The sequence below is a fragment of the Pristis pectinata genome, chromosome 11 (assembly GCF_009764475.1).
Source record: "Pristis pectinata isolate sPriPec2 chromosome 11, sPriPec2.1.pri, whole genome shotgun sequence".
In the NCBI taxonomy this organism is placed as follows: Eukaryota; Metazoa; Chordata; class Chondrichthyes; order Rhinopristiformes; family Pristidae; genus Pristis; species Pristis pectinata.
In genome coordinates this window covers 39,325,966-39,348,850 of record NC_067415.1, presented here as the reverse complement: position 1 = coordinate 39,348,850, position 22,885 = coordinate 39,325,966, and the positions used below count along the sequence as shown (strand labels likewise).

The 22,885-nt window shown below is 37.9% G+C and overlaps 1 protein-coding gene and 1 long non-coding RNA gene across 4 annotated transcripts in view; one reads left to right on the top strand and one right to left on the bottom strand.

The window, feature by feature from the left end:
- The first annotated feature begins 735 nt into the window (after positions 1 to 735).
- Positions 736 to 3,192, top strand: LOC127576186 (uncharacterized). The gene is made up of 2 exons (XR_007957177.1): positions 736 to 1,934; positions 3,118 to 3,192. It is a non-coding gene; the product is annotated as an uncharacterized LOC127576186 (long non-coding RNA).
- Positions 3,193 to 3,198: 6 nt separating this feature from the next.
- Positions 3,199 to 22,885, bottom strand: part of LOC127576185 (TBC1 domain family member 8) — a 78,133-nt gene continuing 58,446 nt past the window's right edge. For 2 of the 3 annotated variants that reach the window (XM_052026587.1, XM_052026589.1), the window contains exons 10-20: positions 20,280 to 20,494; positions 19,616 to 19,733; positions 17,010 to 17,295; positions 16,784 to 16,910; positions 14,850 to 14,948; positions 13,414 to 13,482; positions 12,023 to 12,263; positions 11,812 to 11,877; positions 10,236 to 10,325; positions 5,100 to 5,194; positions 3,199 to 3,808 (exon numbers count right to left, since the gene is read on the bottom strand). In XM_052026587.1, coding sequence (XP_051882547.1) covers positions 3,389 to 3,808; positions 5,100 to 5,194; positions 10,236 to 10,325; positions 11,812 to 11,877; positions 12,023 to 12,263; positions 13,414 to 13,482; positions 14,850 to 14,948; positions 16,784 to 16,910; positions 17,010 to 17,295; positions 19,616 to 19,733; positions 20,280 to 20,494 — 1,826 coding nt within the window. In that variant the 3' untranslated portion in view covers positions 3,199 to 3,388. The remainder of the gene's footprint in view (positions 3,809 to 5,099; positions 5,195 to 10,235; positions 10,326 to 11,811; positions 11,878 to 12,022; positions 12,264 to 13,413; positions 13,483 to 14,849; positions 14,949 to 16,783; positions 16,911 to 17,009; positions 17,296 to 19,615; positions 19,734 to 20,279; positions 20,495 to 22,885) is intronic. The other variant, XM_052026588.1, reaches the window with a different exon arrangement.

Below are 22,885 nucleotides of genomic sequence, written 5' to 3'. Positions count from 1 at the left end.
CTTCAGTGGTTAACATTTTAGTGTCCATTATTAAGGATGAGGTTTCAGGATACTTGGAAGCAAATGATAAAATAGGCCAAAGTCAGCATGATTTCCTGACAAATTTGTTGGAATTTTTTTAAAGAAGTAACAAGCAGGATATACAAGGAGAGTTAGTGGATGTTATTTCCATGGATTTTCAGAAGGTCTTTGACAAGGTGCCACACATGAGGTTGCTAAATAAGATGGGAGCCCATGGTATTACAGGAAAGGTACTAGCGTGGATAGAAGATTGGCTGACTGGCAGAAGGCAAAGAGTGGGAATAAAGGGGCCTTTTCTGGTTGGCTGCTGGTGACCAGTGGTGTTCTGCAGAGGTTAGTGTTGGGTCTGCTACTTTTCACGTTGTATGTTAATGATCTGAATAACGGAATTGATGGCTTTGTGGCCAAGTTTGCGGATGATACAAAGATAGATGGAGGAACAGGGAGTCTGCAGAAGGACTTGGACAGATTGGGAGAATGAGCAAAGAATTGGCAGATGGAATACAGTGTAGGGAAGTGTATAGTCTTGCACCTTGGTAGAAGAAATAAAGGTGTAGACTATTTTCTAAATGGAGAGAGAATTCAGAAATTGGAGATGCAAAGGGACTTGCATGTCCTCGTCCTCCCTAAAGGGTGACTTGCAGGTTGAGTCTGGTAGTAAGGAAGGCAAATGCAATGTTCGCATTCATTTCAAGAGGACTAGAATATAAAAGCAAGGATGTAATGCTGGGGCTTTATAAGGCTTTGGTCAGACTACATTTGGAGTATTGTGAGCAGTTTTGAGCCCCATATCTAAGGAAGGATGTGGTGGCATTGGAGACGGTCCAGAGGAGGTTTGCGAGAATGATCCTGGGGATGAAGGAGTTAACATATGAGGAGCGTTTGATGGCTCTGTGCCTGTACTTGCTGGAATTTAGAAGGATGTAGTTGGGGGCGGGTGGGATCTCATTGAAACCTACCAAATATTGAAAGGCCTGGATAGAGTGGATGTGGAGAGGATGTTTCCAGTAGTGGCCCAGAGGGCACAGCCTCAGAATAGAAGGATGTCCCTTTAGAACAGAGATGAGGAGGAATTTCTTTGGCCAGGAGTGGTGTGACTCTGGAGTTCATTGCCACAGATGGCTGTGGAGGCCAAGTCATTTGGGTATATTTAAAGTTGATTATTAAGGCTGTCAAAGGTTGTGGGGAGAAGGCAGGCTAATTGGGTTGAGAGGGAAAAATAAATCAGCCATGATTGAATGGCGGAGCAGACTTGATGGGCCAAATGGTCTAATTCCATTCCTATGTCTTATGGATATGTTTGGAATTTAGTACTTTGCTCACTGTAACTTGTGGTTGATTTTACATTATTGTTTGGAATTAAAACACTGGTCAGTTAGATGCAGTATGTATTTTTGATGGTGATTAATTTCTACACTGTTACCAGTGGTGCAATCAGTACTTCACTCTTGACTCTAAATGTCAAGCATAAGATGTTCTTTAGGTCAAATTGATGTTTGGCTTGTTTAAATTTTTAATTCAAAGCAAAACTACAGATGGTGAAAACAATATGCCAGAACCACTTAGCTAGTCAAGGAGAATCTTTGAAGAGAGAAACAGTTAATATTTCAGGTCAATAGGCCAGTGACCCATGTGTCACCACAGATGCTGCTTGATTTTTTTTTTCACTCTCATTGATAATGACACAACCTAATTAATTTACTGTTTAGGGTTAAAGTACATTTACTGTTTATTCATTCTTTCCTAAGCCTGATTTGGACTCTGCAGTTAGACATGCCAAATTGTGCTTCTTTCCCCCAGGAACGTTCCATACCGCATTCGTGTGCGTTTATCTAGAAAACGTAATGAGGATGAGGACTCTCCTAACAAACTCTACACATTGGTAACCTATGTTCCTGTCACATCATACAAAGGTGAGATGTTATAATGTTTAAAGTAGTCGCATTTAAAATCTGTGTGGTATTTTCTTTCCCTTTATCATTATTGAAGTACTGCAAAATCCAGGTCCTTCACCCTAGTTTTGCTTTGTTGGGGTAGAATTCAGATATTAAAAACACACATTTGTGTAATTGGCAGACAACCTCCCTGCAAAGTTGATCAGTAATTCTGCATGTATGAAGGGGGTAGCTTTGAGCTGATTATTTGGCTTTTAAAATTTAAGAGCAGAATGATGACCAGCTCAATAAAACTTGTAGTAGAGCGAAAAACAAATTTTAGTTTATATTTGGATTATAACTACTCTGACTTCTAATCTTCACAATTCAGAATTGTTCTAAATTTCATGTCACTAGCTACCATCTTTCATAAGTTAGTCCTTTGTTCCAGCAGGTCAGATTACTTCACTCATAATAACCATAATTTCCTTTGGTCTGTGTACTGTGCTTGCCTTTACTAAAAAAAAAGTCTGGAATTTTTCCCCTATGAACAAATAACCCATATCATGTTTTAACACCAGTTGTTTTGTTATTACCATTAACAAGCTAGCAAGTCCTCTGAACCAGCATTTCGTGTTGTGCTATTTTCCATCAGTTATCCTTTTCAGGCAAAGTTTTATTGAATGGCAGACCACTTTTTTCTGTAAAGTTGATGTTTAAACAACGTACTACTACAGGTCATTAGTTCTCAGTCAGCACTGCTGCAGATTTCATAGGTTAGCAATCAAGACAAAATGTAGATGATTGATTGAAACTCCAGGTTGTTTAACACAAGATCCTGCAGTAACAATTCTGCCAAATGCCACATCATGTCTCCCTTTCAATATCACCACCAGTCTCAAGTCACTGTTTCTATAAAAGTGAATGTTTGGAAATTTTTATGAAACATTCTATGGTAGGATAAAATGTCAGCACAACATCATGGCCAAAGGGCCTGTACCATGTTCTATGAAATTATTCCAATTCAGGGAATTATTAAAACATTGGCTATGAAATCTACAAGAAATAAAATTTAAGTTTACTGGATTACAAGTGCTAAGCAAGACATGAGATGGGGAGACTTGTCTAGGATAAGTTGATGTTGATTGTTGAATGACTTGAGGATTTAGATCAAGCTTTTTATTCATTTTGATATCTGAAGTACATGCATTTTGTTTTGCAGGTTTACAGACAGTCAATGTTGATGAAAACTGAGTCCCAAATTGTCTACAAAAAAAAATAAAGTGACTTGACTTTTTGCCTTGTTGATTGTTTAATACATTACAAATTATACAGCTATAAAATTGAAATCACATGCAGACAAAGCATACAAAAATGAATTTATTCAAAAGTGCAAACTATCAGTAAATCTGACATTTCACCCAACACAAGACAACACAAGTTTATAGTAAAACATAAGTTTCAACTGCCAGCGCTGAAACAAATCCACTGGGCTAGTGGATAGTCAGATTAATTCTCTGTTGGTACTGATTTGCTTTAGCATGCATAAGTTTACTTTTTATAGCTACTGATTTCTCAAAAAAGTTCACAAGGCATTGCTCAGTTAGCAAGGAAGCCAAAATTTGCTCAAAAGACACATTCCAGTTGTCTACTCCAGGTTGTGACAGTGGGTTATTATTCATGTGTATATCCTCTTTGAACACAGCATCATCAGCATCTGTAGGTGTTAGAAGACGTGATTCTTTACAACTTGGCAATTCAGTCAAGCTGCTCGAACTGCGTATTCTTTGTCCTACTTCCCCAATCTGAAGTAGAAGAGTAGTGACTGTTGCAATAGCTTGGTAAAGATCGTTCTCCTCAGGATCTTCTCGAAACATGCTGTACATTGACTTGCAAAACTGGATGAACTCTCTCTGCAAATCAGATATACTTCTATACACAAGGTAATACAACCAAATTCAAAACAGTTCAGTAGAATAAAGCTCCAATTTCCAACAACTGGAGCATGAATACCAGAAACTGGTCATTATTTACCCTCAAAAGTCATTACATGTTGATCACAAGTTACCATGAAAGATTGAGCAGTAACAAAAAAAAACTCCAAAGTGTAGAAATTAACGTAATTCTTAGTAAATGAATAAGTCTTAATAAATAATTCCAAAGAAACTTCAAGGTGATTAATAATGTAGTTTCTATAAACTGATAGCAACAGGCCTAATAGTAGATTCAAATAATAAATACAAATATGTTGACCTGCACTCACAGTACAATATCCCACTGTTATGCAGCAACATGTTCAATAAACGTGTTTTTGCCTATATTCCTACAATCAAGATGGAGGAGACCAGGTGTGCAGCAGTGATGTGGCTGATGTGTGGAGTTTGCTCCAGACTGTAGTAAGGCATGCATTTCAGAATAGGGTAAGTAGGGCTGATTGTGCAAGGTAAAACGGCAAGAGTTGACCCTGCCCAAGAAGTACAATGTATTTGCTACTTGTCTGGGTATTCACATGGGGGGGGTTCCGTACTGGGACACCAATATGTGGAATTAGGGCTCCTAGATGCAGGGAGTTAAATTAAGAACGTAGACTTCATTTGTAATTGGTTTCATATAAATTGCTGCAGTGGTAAGCAGATGAGAGACAAAGACATGGGGTGAAGGAGCAGTATGAGAAAGTGATTCAATTTAAGAAGCACAAACACCAGCAGCAGGATAACTACAACATTGGGATGGATGTGAAAACTGACCAAGAGTCCCATCAAGGATCAATCGGATGGTCAAACTATGATGGTCAGTTAGATATGCAGGGACACCTAGGGGGGTGGGGATGCTTGAACCATACGGCACAAAACAGGGCCTTCAGCCCACCATGTTGTGCCGTCAAATTTAGTGCAATAATAGTTCTATAAAAGAACAAACAGAAATTGTACTTTAGGGATTAAACCAGAGATGAGAACTAAAAGTGGCTGTTAATCAAGGGCTGCCCCCAGAACACTACACAAAGATGCATTTCATTGTGTTTTGATGTACATGTGACTAATAAACTTTATATTAGATTTGGTTGTACGCCCCAAATAAATTTTATTTTCACTCTGCACCAAGCACTTACATTTTAATTCAAAACAAGACTTTCAACCCTTACTGTTGGCAGTCTTATTTCCCCACTAGTAATCTTGAGATCTTTTAAAATAAAATTATACATACCTGGTTCATCAGAGAAAGATCTTTTGTGACTTCTTTGGTCTTAACTAAATCTTCAAGCATTTGTTTCAATTGGCATTGGTGATCAATTGCTTCACCTTTTGGAGGATATAACCCATAATTAAGGAGGCAAAAAACAATCTGGCATATATCCATCCACTACACCAGTAATTTTTAAACAATGGTTTGTGGATTTAGTTCACTTTACTTGGCCATTGCCCAAGGATGTACTAAAGGATACTATATATCTACCACCTTGAAAATAGTGAACATGACTGTTTTAACATAAATATTTTAATAAGGGACAGGATAGTGCATCAAACATCCTGAGCAAACTAATATTAAAGCAGGGACAGCCTCACCAGAATGCAAGCAAAATCACAATACTGGAGGAGATAATGATACTGAAGAGGATCAAACTTCTCAAACTAGATAGTTTTCAAGCCAGGATTTTAAAACAAGTATGAACATTTCAGGGGTCTTTATTATAATTTCCCATGTTCTCCCTATTCAGAAACCATTTAAATTGAAATATTGCTCAGATCATGATTTAAGGGACGTTAGGAGGAAACTGGGGAATATTTATGCTCATACGTGAAATTATAATTGTAAACTCTGGTAGCGTGACATATATTGTGATTGGAAAAACTTTATACAGCACGGTAACAGGCCCTTCCAGCCCATTGAGTCCGCGCCGCCCATTTAACCCCATGTTAACCTACCCATACGTCTTTCGAATGTGGGAGGAAACCAGAGCACCCGAAGGAAACCCATGCAGACGTGGGGAGAACGTAAAATCTCCTTACAGACAGCGACCGGAAATGAACCCCAACCGCTGGTGCTGTAATAGCATCGCGCTAACCACTGCACTACTGTGCCGCGTTAGCTTGAGATTGAAAGGATAGGTTACATTTAATGAATCCAACTATTTAAGAGGCGATTACAATAGACGGGGCAATGTCTTTGAACATTATGTACTTTTCTGAGCCAGCTGAAAGAGTCATGCGATTTAGCAGAAGTATTAAGTCAGCCATGAAATTGAAGATAAACTAACAGGAAACCAGGTGGCAGGAATGAGTAGGGACAATGTTCAGGTCTGGGCAGATAAGTTACAAGTAACATTCATGCCACACAAGTGCCAACAAGAGAAAATCCAGCTATCACTCCCCTGACATTCAATGGCATTACTATCATTGAATCCCCCACTATCAGTATCCTGGGGCTTACCAGATATTGATACTAGAGACTGAACAGGAGTAGCCATGTATTCAATGTGGCTACAAGAGCAAGTCAGAGGCCAGGAATCCTATGGAGAACAACTCATCTCCTAACACCCCAAAACCTGTCCGCCATCTACAAGGCTCAGGTCAGGAGTGCGATGGAATGCTCTCCACTTGCCTGGATGAGTGCAGCTTCAGCAATACTCAAGAAGCTAGACACCATTCAGGACATAGTAGTCCACTTAATAGACATCCCATCCACAACCACCATCACTGATGCACAGTAGCAGCAGTTTGTACCATCTACAGGATGCATTGCAGCAACTCACTGAGACTCCTTAGGCAACACCTTCCAAACCCATGAGTACCAGCTAGGAGAGCAAGGACAGCAAAAAATATGGTAACGTCACCACCTGGAATTTGCCCTCCTAGCCACGTACCGTCATGACTTAGAAGTACATCACTGTTCCTTCACCAGCACTGGGTCAAGATCCTGGAACTCTGACCCCAACAGCTTTATGGGCATATGCACACATCCCAAGAACTGCAGTGGTTCAAAAAGGCAGCTCACCACCACCTTCAAGAGCAATTAAATGCTAGCTCAGCCTGCAAAGTCCACATCCCTTGAAGGAATGAAAAGAATGTATACGTATGTGATCTGTAGTGTGCCAGAAGGAAGTGTGCAAATGCCACAAGTATTCACTGTACAATACAGCTTAAATGGGATGGAAAACCACTTTCAGGTTTGGAGCAATGCACACAAAATGCTGGAAGAACTCAGCAGGTCAGGCAGCATCTATGGAGGGAAGTGAACAGTCAAAGTTTTGGGCCAAGCCCCTTCATCAGGGCTCGAAACTTCACCTCGGCCTGAAAAGTAATAACGTTCTGGAAAAAGTAGAGGTCCAAAGAAACAGATCAATGAACTAAATCATCAAAGTGTCATGGACAGATATGCAAAATTATAAAGTCTATAACTGTAAGGGTAAATTATACTCAAGTTTATAAAGCCTGTGTTAGAGCATACCAGGAAAACACAGAACTGTTGGGGATCGATGTGCTGGTCATGGAGGGAATGCAACAGACTTACCAAGACAATAACAGTTAAATTATGAGGTGACATTATAAAAAATGTTTTTATTCCCTAGGTTTTCGGTTATGGATGATTTGATCTGTTTATAAAGTTATCAAAAGAGAACTGATAGTTTCTATCCACATACAGCATTTTCTAAAAATAGTCTAAAAATTAGTGCCAGCCTTCTCAGTAGTGAAGTTGGGAATCACTTACCTATAAAGACTAATATATCTGGAAAGCTCTTCCACAAATGGCAAATGATGCTAGTCCGTTGCAAAACTTATCCGAGACTGGCAGATTATTTTTAACAAAAATGAATTAATAGATATATGGGGAAAAAGGATTAATAGATATGCAGAAAAGAATTAATACATATGGGGAGAAAGAATAATGGGTATTAGGCCACAGGTCAGACAAGGTCCCTCTGAAAAGCACGACAGGCTAAAAGAACTACTCGCTTCCGAGTTCCCTGCCAGAACCTAGAGCTTGAAATCCATGTTACTACTTCAGTGCAGTTCTGAGGGAATGTGCTGTATCAGGGGCACTCTGTTTACAAATTCTGCACTCACTACCCTTTCAAACAACAAGTCCCCAGAACCCCACTATAATAGGAGTGAAAAACATTTTCAATTCCCTAATCCCTTTCCAAATATTTTCAATTTAATATCTTTCTGATAAAAGAGTGCTCCTTCCTGTTCATAGTGTCTAGGCTTCTCATTGTGTACACCTTGATTAAATCCCCCGTCATTTGTTCCAAGACAGCAACTCAATCTAGCGACGCTCTCCTCCTAACAAGTTATTTAGCACTGGCAAAATCTTTGTAAATCTCTGCACCTTCTCAGGAGATATCAATCCTTTGAATGTCGTGACAAGTATTGTAAACAGTTCTCTAGCTGCAATGTTTAAAAATGTCCAGTTACTTTTGCATTGTGCTTTGAGAGATCTTATTGTGCTGTATTTGGCAACCTCTATTCCAACAGCAGAAAGCACTTCATTAGCTGCTCTTCAAACATCCAGAAGTTATGGTGCCCATTTTATAAATTTGAGTGATTTTTAAAAGAATAATAATTTTTGGGGAATCTGGGCATTGCTGGTGAGGCTGGCAGTTATTGCCCATCCCCAATTAACTCCAAGGAGGTGCCACTTGATAGTATTGTCCATGACAGCTTTTTGCTGATAACTGAAAGTAGACTGATTGGGCAGTAGTTGTTGCTGCAATAGATTTGTTCTGCTTTTTGTGAACATGACATAACCTTGTTGGGTAGCTGCTGGTGTTATACCTATACTGGAACAGCTTGGCTATGGAGACACCTCATTCTGGAGCACTGGTCTTCAGTACTACAGCTGGGATATTGTCCGGATGCATTTTGCCCTCTCAGACATTTCCTGTTCCGAATATTAAATTAGCTGAAGATTGGTTTCTGAGATGCTGGCGATCTCTGGAGGAGGCCGAAATGAATTGTCTACACTCAGCACTTATGGCTAAACAGGACTGCAAATGCTTTAGCACTCACTTGCTGGGTACGCTCATGGAACCTCCTCCCATTAGCTATTTAATCTATGTAGTCAGATTGCAGAGCTTCAACCTGATCCATTGGTTGCGAGATCACTTAGCTCTGCTTATTACACATTGCTGCTGTTCAGCACACGCATAATCCTAGATTACAGCTTCACTACACTGGAACCAGTGCTGCTCCCAAAAAGCCCTTTTGTACTTCTTCTAACAAGGATTTCAATTTCAGTTCTCTGACTCAATCTATCGTCACCCTTCTGCTACTGAAACCCAGTATACACCTTCCCTTCTGACTTGACCATTCTAACGCCCTATCCTCAAACAAATTTCCCCTCATCCAAAACTGCTGCTTTCAACCCCCTCCCAAATACCACCAAACTTCATCTATAATATATTGATAATTAAACAATTACATATAGAGCTCAAATTTAAATACCAGCATGTCTTTATTTTGCAGTGGCCTTACCTTTGCCTGCACCTCTAACCCTTACTATGACCACTTTTGCATCACCCCTTCCCATTGACCAGCATTATAAGCTGGTCATTATAGCATTAGAAGCCCCCTCCTACACAAAGCAACTTCATATTTTAACAAAAATAAAATCCTGATACACACTGGAGAACTTGCACTGTAATTTGAGACATACTAACATCACTAAAGTGTACCTGGCTCCTTTGCTATGGTAATTCAGCAGGCAAATGCAAGTTATTATTCTCCTTTTTTCAAAAATGAAATTTAAATTGTGGAGGTGCTTTCCTAAATTATTTTCTCTTTTTTCACCCACAAGTGTCCAGAGACTTCCTCTACACGTTGTATAAAAAAAAGTTGTTCTAAGGAATAATTTAGAATTAGATGTTGGTTGAATTTTGTAACAGTTAATTTGTGAAAGCAAGTGACAATTCCTGTATTTTTCATGCATGTGTACACAACAGGGAATGTGGGTGGATGTGGAGAGGAGAGGATGTTTCCTCTTGTGAGAGAATCTAGAACTAGGGGTCATTCCTTGAAAATATGAGATCACCAATTTAAAATGGGTGTGCAGAAGTCCCCTCCATTCCAACACCACCCCCCCCCCCCCACCCACCACTGAGTTTTGAGAGTATTTTAATATATTTTTAAGACAGAGGTTGTTGGATTTTTGATAGGAAACGGGGTAAAAGACTGCCACAGGTACACGGGAATGTAAGGTTGAGGTTAAAGTCAGACCAGCCATTACCTTATTAAATAGGAAAGCAGGCTAGAGGGGCCTGATCCTGCTCCTAATTCATTCACTCGCATAATTGACTAAATGTAGGAGACATCGCAGAAACTTTAGGAATGAATGTATACTTGCTATTTGATTTGCTAAAGTAATCCGATTGAATACTTGAGATGAAGGTAGTTCTCAGAGGAGAAAAGCTGCTTGTGTCATCCTCATTGCAAGCTGGAAAAATAAGACTAAATTTCAATCAAATCATATAATAACTTCCCAAGCACAATGTAACACACTGTAATAAAGCTATAAAGACATCGGTTGAAGACCCCAAGCCATTGACACAATTTTTATAACACAGGTACTCTTATTCAGAGAGAAATGGGCTTGCAGAGGTTTTTGCGAGTAGAATACCTTGCTTTGACTTTTAATCATTGCTTTCTGGAATACATGGTATTGTGGAATCAATGAATAATAACCATAGTAATTTATTTCCATGGATTTATTTTTGTCCCTTCATTATATGCATCATGGTCATGGAGAGTTTACTGAATAACAGAAAAATAGACACATCGCAATTTCCTGAAACATTCCTGTAGATAATATGGACTCGAGTTTTTCAGCAGTGAATATGCTGGAGCATCAAGGAGTTACTTGGCTCTCTTCCATCACTGGTGCAGATTGAACTACAAGCCAAACTGGAAGACAAATTTGGAAGTCGAATGCAAGAAGGCAGCCACATAATTGTTGAACTACCCTCCTGATACCTCAAAGAGAAGACTTTTCCCTGTTGTACAAGCCACACTGATATTCTACGGGTTATGGGCTTTGTAGGAAGGAAGGGTTAGATTGATCGTGGGGTAGGTTTATATAGGTCAGCACAACATAATGGGCCGAAAGGCCCGTAATGTGCTGCACTGTTCTGTGTTCTAATTCAACTGGATTGCAGAGATGCAACAACTTTCATAATTCATTTCTCTCATGGCATAAATGATACTTATGCCATACAACAAAGCATATTTATCGATAATTATATCAGTATTATTGCAGGATTTATTGGTTCTGCAATAATGAGCACATTCCTTAAACCTGGCTTACAAAAACAGTAGTTTGTTATTGTATAATGCATCTATATATTGCACAAAATCCTTACATCAATAAAATCATCATAAACCTAAATGCAAGGTGGTTGCCCAATAGTTGGTTATGGAAAGTCTTAAAGCTTGTGCATACGTTTTGGAATAGAATTCCAGAGCACAATCAAGTAGCAGAAAGCTCAGATACCAGTTGATGAGTGGGAATTGGGTAGGGGTTGGGGTAGGGTGGGTTTCAAATTATGCCAAAGTTCAGAAGAACAGAATAGTTGGCAGGGCTGGGAATAACATTGTATAAATTGATAAAGACACTAGAGCCTGTGAACTGAGAATTGGTCAACAAGGGCAGAGGTGAGTAATTAATGGAATGGTACAGGCTAAGATGCTGGCACAAAAGGTTTCGCAAGAGTTAAATTTTTTTAGGTGGTCAATCTGGCATATTTACAAACAATAAATATTTTAAGTATAAATGAGCTAAAAACCCAAGTGCTACTAATGTTTGACATGCAGCACAGAATCTGTATAACAATCAGATCCCAAATAGAAATTGACTAACCAAGACTGAGTCAACACTTAATTAAAGCACGATTCTTTTTCTGACCTTTACTCAAGGGTTGTTTTACCTGGTGGAATGTGGAGTCTGTACAACAGTCTGAGATTTTCACTGAAGTCACCATAGTACATTAAATCTATATAGAAAATTAGAACAATTATTCGACCAAGTCCCACTCATGCTGCTGATTTACAAGTATTTTTTTGCAGCTTATTTAGTAAATAGCAAAAATCCTGGAGTAATTTGTGTCAAGGAAGTGAAGGAAATGGAAAATATTTTACCTAAACAGCTGACCAGTTCTTTGAAGTCAATGAGAGAATCTGCATTTTCATCCAAGAGTCGAAATGTCCTCAGAGCTAAATCACGAGTATGGGCACCCCACGTCCATGGACTCAGAAGACAGAAAAGGCTACTGAACTGGAAACTATTTATTCTGTATTGGTCCAGATACGGGAGGCTGGGATCATGGTGCAGTGCCGTTGAACCATTTCCACCCCAGTAACAACTTAAAAGATGCTCTCTCTAATTTTTTTTTAAAAAGGAAAAGGAAAATTTTTCTCAGGATGTTTACATTTAAAGTTGTTTTAAGTTTTACATAGAAAAAAAGACAAAAATTCTTAAAATTATTTCATTCTAACTAAATATTTGCAATGAGATTCCTAACTCTTACCTCTTCACATCCAGACAGTTCCACATTGATTGCCCACCCTCCTTAGCAAGTGAAACCCTTGAGTTCTGACATGCTTACAAGAGTCAAATAACTTGTCAGTAAGCCAGCCAGGTTTTCTCACACATTTTCCCTGCAATGGCAGCGAATAGAGATGGCCCTGAAATTCCCCCTACTATAGGAGGGATTAACAAGCCACACACATGTGTATGCAAGGACAATAGAAGTCTCTAAATCTGGAACAGTTTCTGGATGGTACAAAGTACCACTGGCAGCACTTCACCAGGTTCAACAATAAATGAAAATCTCTCCAAAAGAAAATTGCAGAAATCTGAAGCAAAAGTGGAAAACGCTGGAAACACACAGGTCAGAGAGCACCTGCGGAAAGAGAAACAGAACCAAAATTTCCTGGTGTAAACCAGGTCTGAAGAAGGGTCCTTGACTGGAAACAATAGCTTGCTTTTCTTCCCCCCTCCCCCCCCACCCCCAACCCCCACAGATGCTGCCTGGTCTGCTGTGTATTTCCAGCACTTCCTGTTTTTGTCACCAGATTCAATATGCACATTAGTATCTGCAACTAGAATGCAACTTAAAAAGGTGCCAATACATGATGAACTCCCCCTAATTCTCCTGTCACCCACCCATACTAGAGGTAATTTACAGGAGCCAATTAACCTGGCAGCACGTCTTGGGGAGGTGGGGGGAAACTGGTCTCAAGGAGAATGTGCAAACTCCGTACAGACAGCACTTGAGGTTAGAATCAAATCCAGGTCGACGGAGACATACAGTAGCAGCACCAGCTGTGCCACTCTCATTTAAAACTTTAAAAACCTATAACTCCTGTGTTCTTTAAAAGTCAAGGTCTTAGATTATTTTGTAAATTGATTTATTTCACACTAGCAATGTTTTAAAAGTTTTTTTTTAAAATAACGACTGTCTCCTAAATTTTAGAAGACAGGAAACTGATCCTAAATACAAAATAAGAGTGCTCATTAACAAACTCACCTTAAATAGGTCATAGAGTTCTCCAAGATCTTCAGTACTAAATGAAACATCTGTCGCCACAACTCTGAGCTACAAAACAATTAATATTTAAATTATTTAATTGTTAATAATAATTAACAATTAAAAAAATTAATATTAAATTACTCACTAGGCCTTCCTTTAACTACATAGCTAATAACTTGAAAATTAATAACACTTTTGTATGGTGCAGAATTCACAAGAGATTTAATTCCTTCAGCTGATTTAAGTGCCATACGTGAACCCCAAATGTGCTTGACCAATATGGAAAAGTCTTCTTACAGTTAAGGAAAGCTCATACCTGTGATAGTTCCTTCTCCACATTCATATACTTCTTTAGCTTCAAATTCCTGCTATAATCCATTTTACTAATGGATCTACTGGATCCTATTAATATGTCACTCTTACCTGGTAGCTTAATTATCAGCAAGATCGTTAAAATCTTTTATTACACAGAACATGTGCATTTCCATGTTGTGTGTCACATTGTGACAGGACATGAGTTAGTAGCCATCTTTCATTGTATATCAGTAATACATTTTTATGTAGGTTTAGCGTAAAATGGGTGGTGGTGGATCAGTGTGGAATTGATAAGTTGAAGGGAGAGTTTCCTCATTCCCTTATAGGACAGGTGAATGAAAAAAATAATTAGTTGGCAAAGCTGCAGAATTTATAAGAAAGTGCTATATTCAGGCTAAATGTCAATATTAATAACTGTGAGTTCACAGTTCATTTCTGACATTTGTTTAAAGTTCAATAATATTAGTTTTTGTGAAATGCATATACAAAAAAGTTACACTGATATTTTCTTGGCTGAAAAAGAATGCATATACAGGCATTTAATGAACCTGGGCCAGAAAAACAGTACGAGTATGTAATATGCAATACTGCTTTTATCTCTAATTGTTTTAAAACCAAAAAGCATTTACATCACAGTATGTAACAGATAGCACAGGATATAAAACTTTAAAACCTAAAACTTAGTTGCTGGGTCTATAGTTTTGAACAAATTTTAAAGAGAAATCTTCAGCATCATGTTCTGCACTGCTAGTAAATCTTCAACATTCAGTAAGGTGCACAGTACCACTGAATTCAAATGATTCTTCAATCTATAAATAAAATTATGTAGAATTTGTCTTTGAACTAAAATTGCTTTTAATTACTGTTGACATTTTACTTAATGTTTAATGAACCCTTCTGTCATGAGATTTTTCTTCCTACCAAAAAAAGTAATTCTACACAAAATTGGTTGTCATAACAGCTTTTCAATACTTTAATCAGAAACCACAGGTGAATTGCAAAATTATGCACTTTATGATGATTTACATGAATAATATTGAACAGCTGTACTTATGCAATTCTTAAAAAGAAAAGCTCCCTTCCCTTCCCCCTCAAAATACAGCATCATGAAAACTTACCACATTTTCTTTAGTGGTATCCTCCAAATTCTGCAAAACTCTTATTCTGTGTCTGCAGCGCATTTGCTCGATTTGTCCTACATGAATATCTCCGAATTTCTGAATATTTAACAAAAACAAATTTAAAAGAACATAACATGCAGTATAATGCAATCTATCTCAAGTCACAGGAGAGATATAACCAACACTGTCTCCACAAATCCACAAGAAAGATAAGCAAACCAACAGCAGCACCCTCTCACAGGCCAAACTCCCCAGCACCAAGGCTCTATTTAAACTTAGCCAGCTCTCTGTTCTGAGCTCTGTCATGGCAAGAGATTATCAGGTGGACGAAGGAAGAGATTCAAGAATAGTCTCAAAAGGTTGCAACATCTCCACCTACTCATGGGAATCCCATAAAGTGAAGGAGTATTTGGGACAGTCAGAATCCTCCTACCCCATCTTTGGGAGATTCTGCAAGCCCCACAAGTTACTTCAGAACTGGAGTGGAAGCAAAACGTCCACAATCCTGAAGGACTGTCTCAGATGAAAATGACCTTAATATGGCTGAGATAAATGTCAAGGTAGCAAAGTTACTAAAGAGAAACTAGAGAAGTCAAATAGCCACACTGCTTCCTAAATGTAGTCTGCAATCATCAAATAGCCCTGAACCAAGATTTGCCAGCTACAAATTGAACTAACCTCGTCAACACCAATTGGGAAAATAATAGCAGCGAGAGTTCAGTTTTAGAGCTCAGCCGTTGATTGCATACCAGCAAAAGTTAAAGCATGATGAGGATCATTAATAATAATATAGCAAAAAGTAAACAAACAAAATGTTAAAAATTAAAATCCCTCAAAATTCACTGTAGCTAAACATCTAGGTTAAGGAAAGAAAAGGTACATCAACCAATACAAGATTGCCCTTATTACTAGTTAAGAGTTGGCATGAACGTCCAAGTAAAACATTTGGAACAGCCAAGTGTAAAAAGATTACGCCCTGGTGTTAGCACTTCACATATCTTGGATGCATTTAGCTACTGCATCCAAATAATCAAGTTCTGATTGCATCTTCATGTTCACACAGTAATGAAGTACAAAATTAAAAAGGCTATAAAAATGATATCCATTCTAAGAGAAGGTATTCATGAAGTGACCCAAACATCACCAAGCGGCAAGCTAATGATAACATCACTTATTGAATTACTTATTGAACTACTTGCTACAGTATGTCCACTTTTTAAAGTGTCAGCATGTACTGGCATACGTTTGCATTATTCCATCGTAGTACATCCAGTTGTTACCATGAAATGGTATTAGCACTCTGATAACAATATTTCCTTGCTCTAATTGCAAATAGACAAATTGTACATGATTGTGGAATCAGCATGAAGAATTGGATTCCACAGTGCAGGCTTCTCACGTCTAGAACCTAGATTCTAATTCTAAAATCTGTCATTGGGAAAGTAGTCTGCAAAATCTGAATTCAGATACTAGTTGCAGCTAGTCAGCAAACTCACTTAAAGGCTACAGGACAGCCATTATGAAACATGGGTAGAGCAAGCTGCTGCAAAACAACTTTTTGATGTTGGTCCTGCAGCATGTTGGTGCAGGCAGAGTCCAGGGATTGTTACTTCACATGTGGATGCACTATCCCTAATATTTTTTTCAGTGACGAATGTTGTCAATAGACTCTTGAAAGAGGAACTGCTCCATTCTCCAAAACTACCTCAACTAGCACAAAAGGTATGTTATGAGCAATACTGCTATAGGTGTGAATGCTTTGTTTTGCCTAGACTACTAAGTCTTGCAACACACTCTCCATTAATTATTAAATATACAAGGCATGGGAAAACTGTACCAACTGGCCTTAACCAGTTCTGCCATTGGTCCTTTAATCATCACGATTTGGCTTATTAAATACTGCAGTCCCCATAACTATAAACACAGTTTACCTCATAAGAATCCCTTATTAGATCAGATATTTCCATTTGCTGAACAGGCTCTTTATCATCACTTGAAACATGTTGCTGAGCAATTTGGGGCAAGGGACTCTCTGTGTTTCTGATATGATCAAGAAACCTGCAAAAAAAGAACAAATTAATACACTGATATTTTAATTTTCAAAGTTAACATTTAAAAACAAAACTATATTACAATTCAAGAACAAATGTACCAAACCTGCTAAGGATTACCAAGGCTTGTCCATCATCTTGGCAGCGACACAGCTGTTGTGTGTTGGCATCTAGAATAGCCAAGCCCACCTGGAAGATCACCTTTATTCCATCATAGAAGAAGCAGTCAACAACATTTAGTGCACTCTCCAGGGGTATAATACTGAGGAACAGTGTGAGGAACCAGGAAAGGGAAATGGATGCTAAACAAGACAAGGCTGTCTCATGTTCAGCTAGTTCTGGTAAATTCTCTTTGATAAGTTCTTCAAATACAGCTTGATCAACCTGCGCACCTGGAAGACAAGGCACGATGTGTGGTCAGTGATAAAGTAGTAAAACAAGGCTGAAAAACAAACTATTTACATTTGGAAATTAAGCAACAAAAGCAACAATGGACTCTTGAAACTGTGTTCTTCACAATATTAATTGCAAGTGCATCATGAATTTAACAACCCAAGGGAGTCATTAATTTCAATCAGCAGAACACATGCTAACAAGATTTCAGATCTACTTACCTTTTTAGACGCCAGGCAGCAAAGGGAGATGTATGCTACTTCATACTTAACTAGCAAGAGGAAAGAAAGAGGCTTGCTGACTTATCTCATCACAGTGTGAAACTTCATCTGTCAGTCAATAAGAAACTAGATCTACCAAAACTACTCAATAAAAAGTTTACGTCTCTTCCAAGAATGCCAACCTTGAGGAAGCTATGCACCTCTCTGGCAGGATTTTGTTCTGTCTTTTTTTTAAAACCTTCTGATGCAAAAAGGCCCTTAACATGAAACATCAACTGTTTTTCTCCATTGACACAGCCCAAGTATTGCCAACAATTTCTGCTTTTATTTCAAAACTACCCATCTAACTAGCAGTCAGACTCTGATTTTGTTTCTCAAATTGAGAGGCATGAGATTATAATAACCATCCAGTATTTTAATGGTGCACAGAAACACTGGCTTGCATTGGAAGGTTACTTACAAATAGCAGAGATACAATACCATAATCTTGCAAACATGAATAAAATTACATTCTTTTGAATATTAAACAGTTCTTAAGATAATGTAGTATTCATTGAACGAAATTGAAAGCAGAATCTGAATGGAAATATCCTGTTTTTAAAAATACAGTGTAACAACGTGAAAGGTGTAAATAAAAAGGAATAAATTTTGATGGGCAATGGTAAAATTTACATAATTCAGATACATCATAGGAAATTGATTAGCATCTTTAATGGTGAAAGATGGATTAGAAGGTCTGAGTTAACTAGAGTCTACAGTCAAAATTTAATTCTAATTTTAAGATCAGGTTTTATCCTCAGATTTACATAATACTTTGATGTTATTTATGGTTCAAAAGCAAAACCCAAAGCGATTTGGAATTCAGAAAGGATAGTTGGCTGAAACAGATTTATCTGTAAGAACAGGCTGAAAAGGTGGAGGGCCTCACCAAGTAGAAGGTACAATTATAACACGGGTAGGCGACTCAATTATACATGCAGATGTAGGAACTTATAATACGAAATGTTGTCAGGAAGCATGAACAAGGGTAAAAACTGTTGAGTTACAGATTGTCCTTATTTCAACAAATGTGAATACCTCTCATCTGCAAATAGAATAATTGTTTTGCAAAACAGGATGTTATTTCATTTTGTCAAATACAGTACAATCTTTAAAAGGACAAGACTAGCAATAGCCCAAATTGTGCTGCTTGAGAGCAGTTTTTTTAAAATATATACAGTATATAAAAAGAGTCTGACTGGCTATCAGCCATTTATGCTTCAGGTAGTCTTGGATTTCCATGCATGCGCAGGCAAAGTGAAAGTCCAAGATGTCCTGGAGATCAGATGCTAACCAATCAGACTGCAAGCTCCATCCAGTTGAGCCATAGACCAGTTCACATCTGGCCCTCAGCTTTACACCAGGAAGAACTGGTTTAGGAATCACACCCTGATCCTGCAGTAAAAAAACTAGATCTTTACTTATTTTACTTTATTGCTTTTACTTATTTGTTAGTATTGTAAAAACAGTTTTTAATTATAATCTTCAAAAATTAATTACATCTATTTTAATAGTTTTAAGATGTCTAACTATTGGAGACATTTCAAAGGCCTTTTACAGGCAACAAACTAGGACAGGGCCTCTGCACGTGCAGTCCGAGCCTATGAATGTTTTGGAGTCCACTCCACCATGCTTGACTCGCATCAGGTGTAGTGGCTCAAGCCTGTTCGCCCCACATCAGTAAAAATGGTGGGCAGGCAGGCCAGGTCCATTTGGCCAATTATAATTTTCAAGTCATTGCATTTCCTGAGCTCCTGGATTCATGTTATATTTTAAACATACTTAACAGCTCCAGTCCCCAATGCTCAGAAAGCAAATCTAAACACCCATTCCTGAGTTTTCTTCCTGGGACCAATACAAGTTCTACTGCAAACTATTTCAAATAAAGCAATGCCCCAACAATCTCTCCTCATCACAAGTCAAGAGGGATTTTAACCATTCAGTACCATGGTGCAAACACAATTGTGGCCTGCCTTTGTCCACAAGTCCAAAGAGACAAAAATAAACATAAGAATATGTTCTCATATTTGAAGTTGATCTTTGAGAAACAAAGATTTACCAATAACTCTACGGTTGAAGTAATCTGGGAGCATTTTCTCACAGACAGCTACCAGCAGCCAAAAGGCTTCTTCCTCCTTGGCATATAATAATAGGACAGAGGTCAGAATATTCATAGACTGTGGGTAAAGATAAAAGAAGATGTAGTTTAGAGGCATAGCAGTGATCTGATAGCTTAAGTATTAAAGTGACAAATTAAGATGCATTTCTATTGGAGATATTAAACATTCAGTAAAATGACACTGCCCTGTCAAGTACAACACTTCTGCAAAATACTCAGCTTTTCTCCATATTTCTTAACTTTCACATTTTATACTCTTTACACAGACACAATTGAACAACATAGTAGGCTGGGTAATTTGATGTCTTATTGATTTCATTGAAAGATTCACATATTCGTAATTTTTTTATGATCTAAAAGGAAACATTATCCATCTTATGTACCATGAACGACTTAAAAAGGAAATTTGAAGTAATTTGCTTGGTGCAGTGTTAATGATATTTTCGAAATTTAGTATTGAGGTTCTGTATCCAAAGAAAATTGTTTGAAGTCCATTTTGCATTTGTTTGGTACATTTCTATCATACTCTAAACATATTTCCAAGATAATTGATAGGGTTTAGTATTTTTACTATTTTCTTTTATTAAAAATGAACAGTGTCTACCTGGCAATAACCTATTTTAGGGTTCCTGTATGCATATGCTGTCAGTACTCTTCTTAATGCTGCAATACCAGTGTCACTCTGAAATGCTGGGTGTTCAGGCAGAGAACGATGCAGATCACGTTCAATTTCCTCAGTTGCCATGCAACATTTGCCCATAGATTCGTCCACCAGATTAGCATAGTAATCAGGATGTGTAGCTAAATCAGTCACAGCATCTGTAGATAAAAGTTCAACGTTATACTTACATACATAAAAAAAAATTTGACTTTACCAGTTACATTATACACAGACAAATGTAAAGCAAGGTCATTGATCTTCGTAATCTGAATGAAAGCAAATGAACAATTCATATCCTGGCACAAATTTATTCAGATTTTACATATTGAACTTCTTGTATTGTCACGAACCAGCAACAAAAGAAATACACTGAGCATGATTCAGTGTTAAAAACTATTTTATTAATTACTACTTATGATAATACATAAAATAAAAGTAAAAATGTTAGTATGTTAGAATTCAAAAATGTTAAACCTCGAACGTTAACCCCAAAACTAAACTCTTCGTGTGTGTGTGTGTGTGTGTGTGTGTGTGGGTGGCAAAGTCCAAAACTCCCAGTTCAGGAATGGTTCTTAAAGTTCAGTTCCGCAAGCCATAAGGTGAAACATGAGCAAGGGCTTCTTCAACAACCACCGTTGTCAGAAGATAAGACGTAGACGTAGAAAAACAGAGAGAGAGTACATACGAAATCCAAATGTTCCACGATGGAACCCCAGCGACACTTCAGTGTTTACTCGGTAGTGACTTCCTCACCCCGAAAAGCATCCGAATCGTGGTCGTCCACACAAATACCTGTTTCCTTCTACAGGTCAGCAACAAAGTGAACTCCACCAGATTACTTCCAACTTCCATACATGGATTTCAGTGGCAGACACAGTTATTGTTTCTCATCCATCGATAGAGAAAACTAGCAGGCTGGTGTCTCTCTCCCTTCTCTCTCTCTCTCTCTCTCTCTCTCCTTCTTCTTCTGACCTCTTCAACAACGTCATTACGTCCTTTATTTTCTATCGACGTAAGCACGCCCCACACACACAAACACACACACTCTCTATCTTAAAGGGACTTTCACTGAGTCTGTAACAGTATGCTTTAATGGAACTTAAAAAAAAGATGGACTTGCTGACTATATTAGGATAATGAAATTTTCTAAATTAATCCAATAAACTGCCTGCAAAAATTGGATTTGTTTGGAATTGGGATAGTTACAGCAATTTCTAGGATGAACTATACAAAATAAGTTAGAATAAAGATATAGATAATCTATGCAATCATAGTTGGGATATTATTTTTAGATTGAATTAAAGACATTTTTCTAGATCATATTTCCAGTCCAACATGGACATAAGTACAACTCCATTTGGTACTGAAAGGGAGAGTGATTTAAATAATTAATACAGAGAGATGACAAACATAGCAGTTAAGTACTTGCTATCACCTTCTATTCTAACAATCAAATCTGAAGTAAAAGCACCATACCAAGAAAAGGCAAGGTTCTGCATGATAAAGAAGGGATTTGCACAGAAATGTTGGTTAACAGGTTGATAGATCTATTTTAGGAAATCATCAAATACATCCCATAGGGTGAAAAATGATGTGTGTTATAGGGTGAAGATCCATCGGAAGTGCAACTTAATAACCCAATTATTAGGTTATTATTTTTGGCATGGAAAAAAAAGAGGTAAATACTCAGATATAAATATGCTGAAGGATGTTTATGTAAATGAAGTTCAAGGTTCAAAAATACAACTTTTCAAAAGTGCAAGTGCCTGTAAATAAAGCTACAAAAACAAAATAGTATTTTTGGTTTTACAATTAAAGTCATGATGTAAAGAGTGAAGTTGACACTGTTGGCATAGAGTGGAGTCCGGATTTCCACGATTATGGGGTGTAGTGACAAAACTGCAGTTCCAAGAAATTGCTATTTGAACGATTTAATGAGCACATGTCACTCGAGATTAAAAAGAATGAGTAGCAAAGCAGGCTATTATGATTTTACAACAGTTCCAAGTTAAGCTGCTGTAATCGTAGATTGAATGGTGAAGTTCCCAGAAACACGAGAGTGTATTTTAAAGTTGTTTGTATTAATAAGGAGGAGATGTTAGATATTATGGGATGCACAAGGGTTAAGAAATCCACGGGGCTGGATGAGATCTATCCCAGGTTGTGATGGGAAGTGAGGAGGATATAGCTGGGGCCCTGACAGAGATTTTTGACTCTGTCATTACACAAATCAGGACTAAATAGATCAAGAAAATCAGGACATCAGCATGGGTTCACATCTAGTTAAAACATCTCATCAGATGTTACCAGTAAAGGCCAAGGAGCAAGGTCAAAAGAGCAATTACTAACACTCAGTTCAAGGCAGCTGAAGACATTCTCCCAGAGATTCTATACAGCTGTGCACATTTAAACCTCAAACTGTCAGAAAACATGAGAGCAGGATGGCTATGATGGGATTAGGAAATTGACTGGCTGGGGAGATACAGACAAAAACACTAAAACAAAAGCCTGCAGACGAGTAGATGGTTAGGGAGAAATCTCTCATGTGG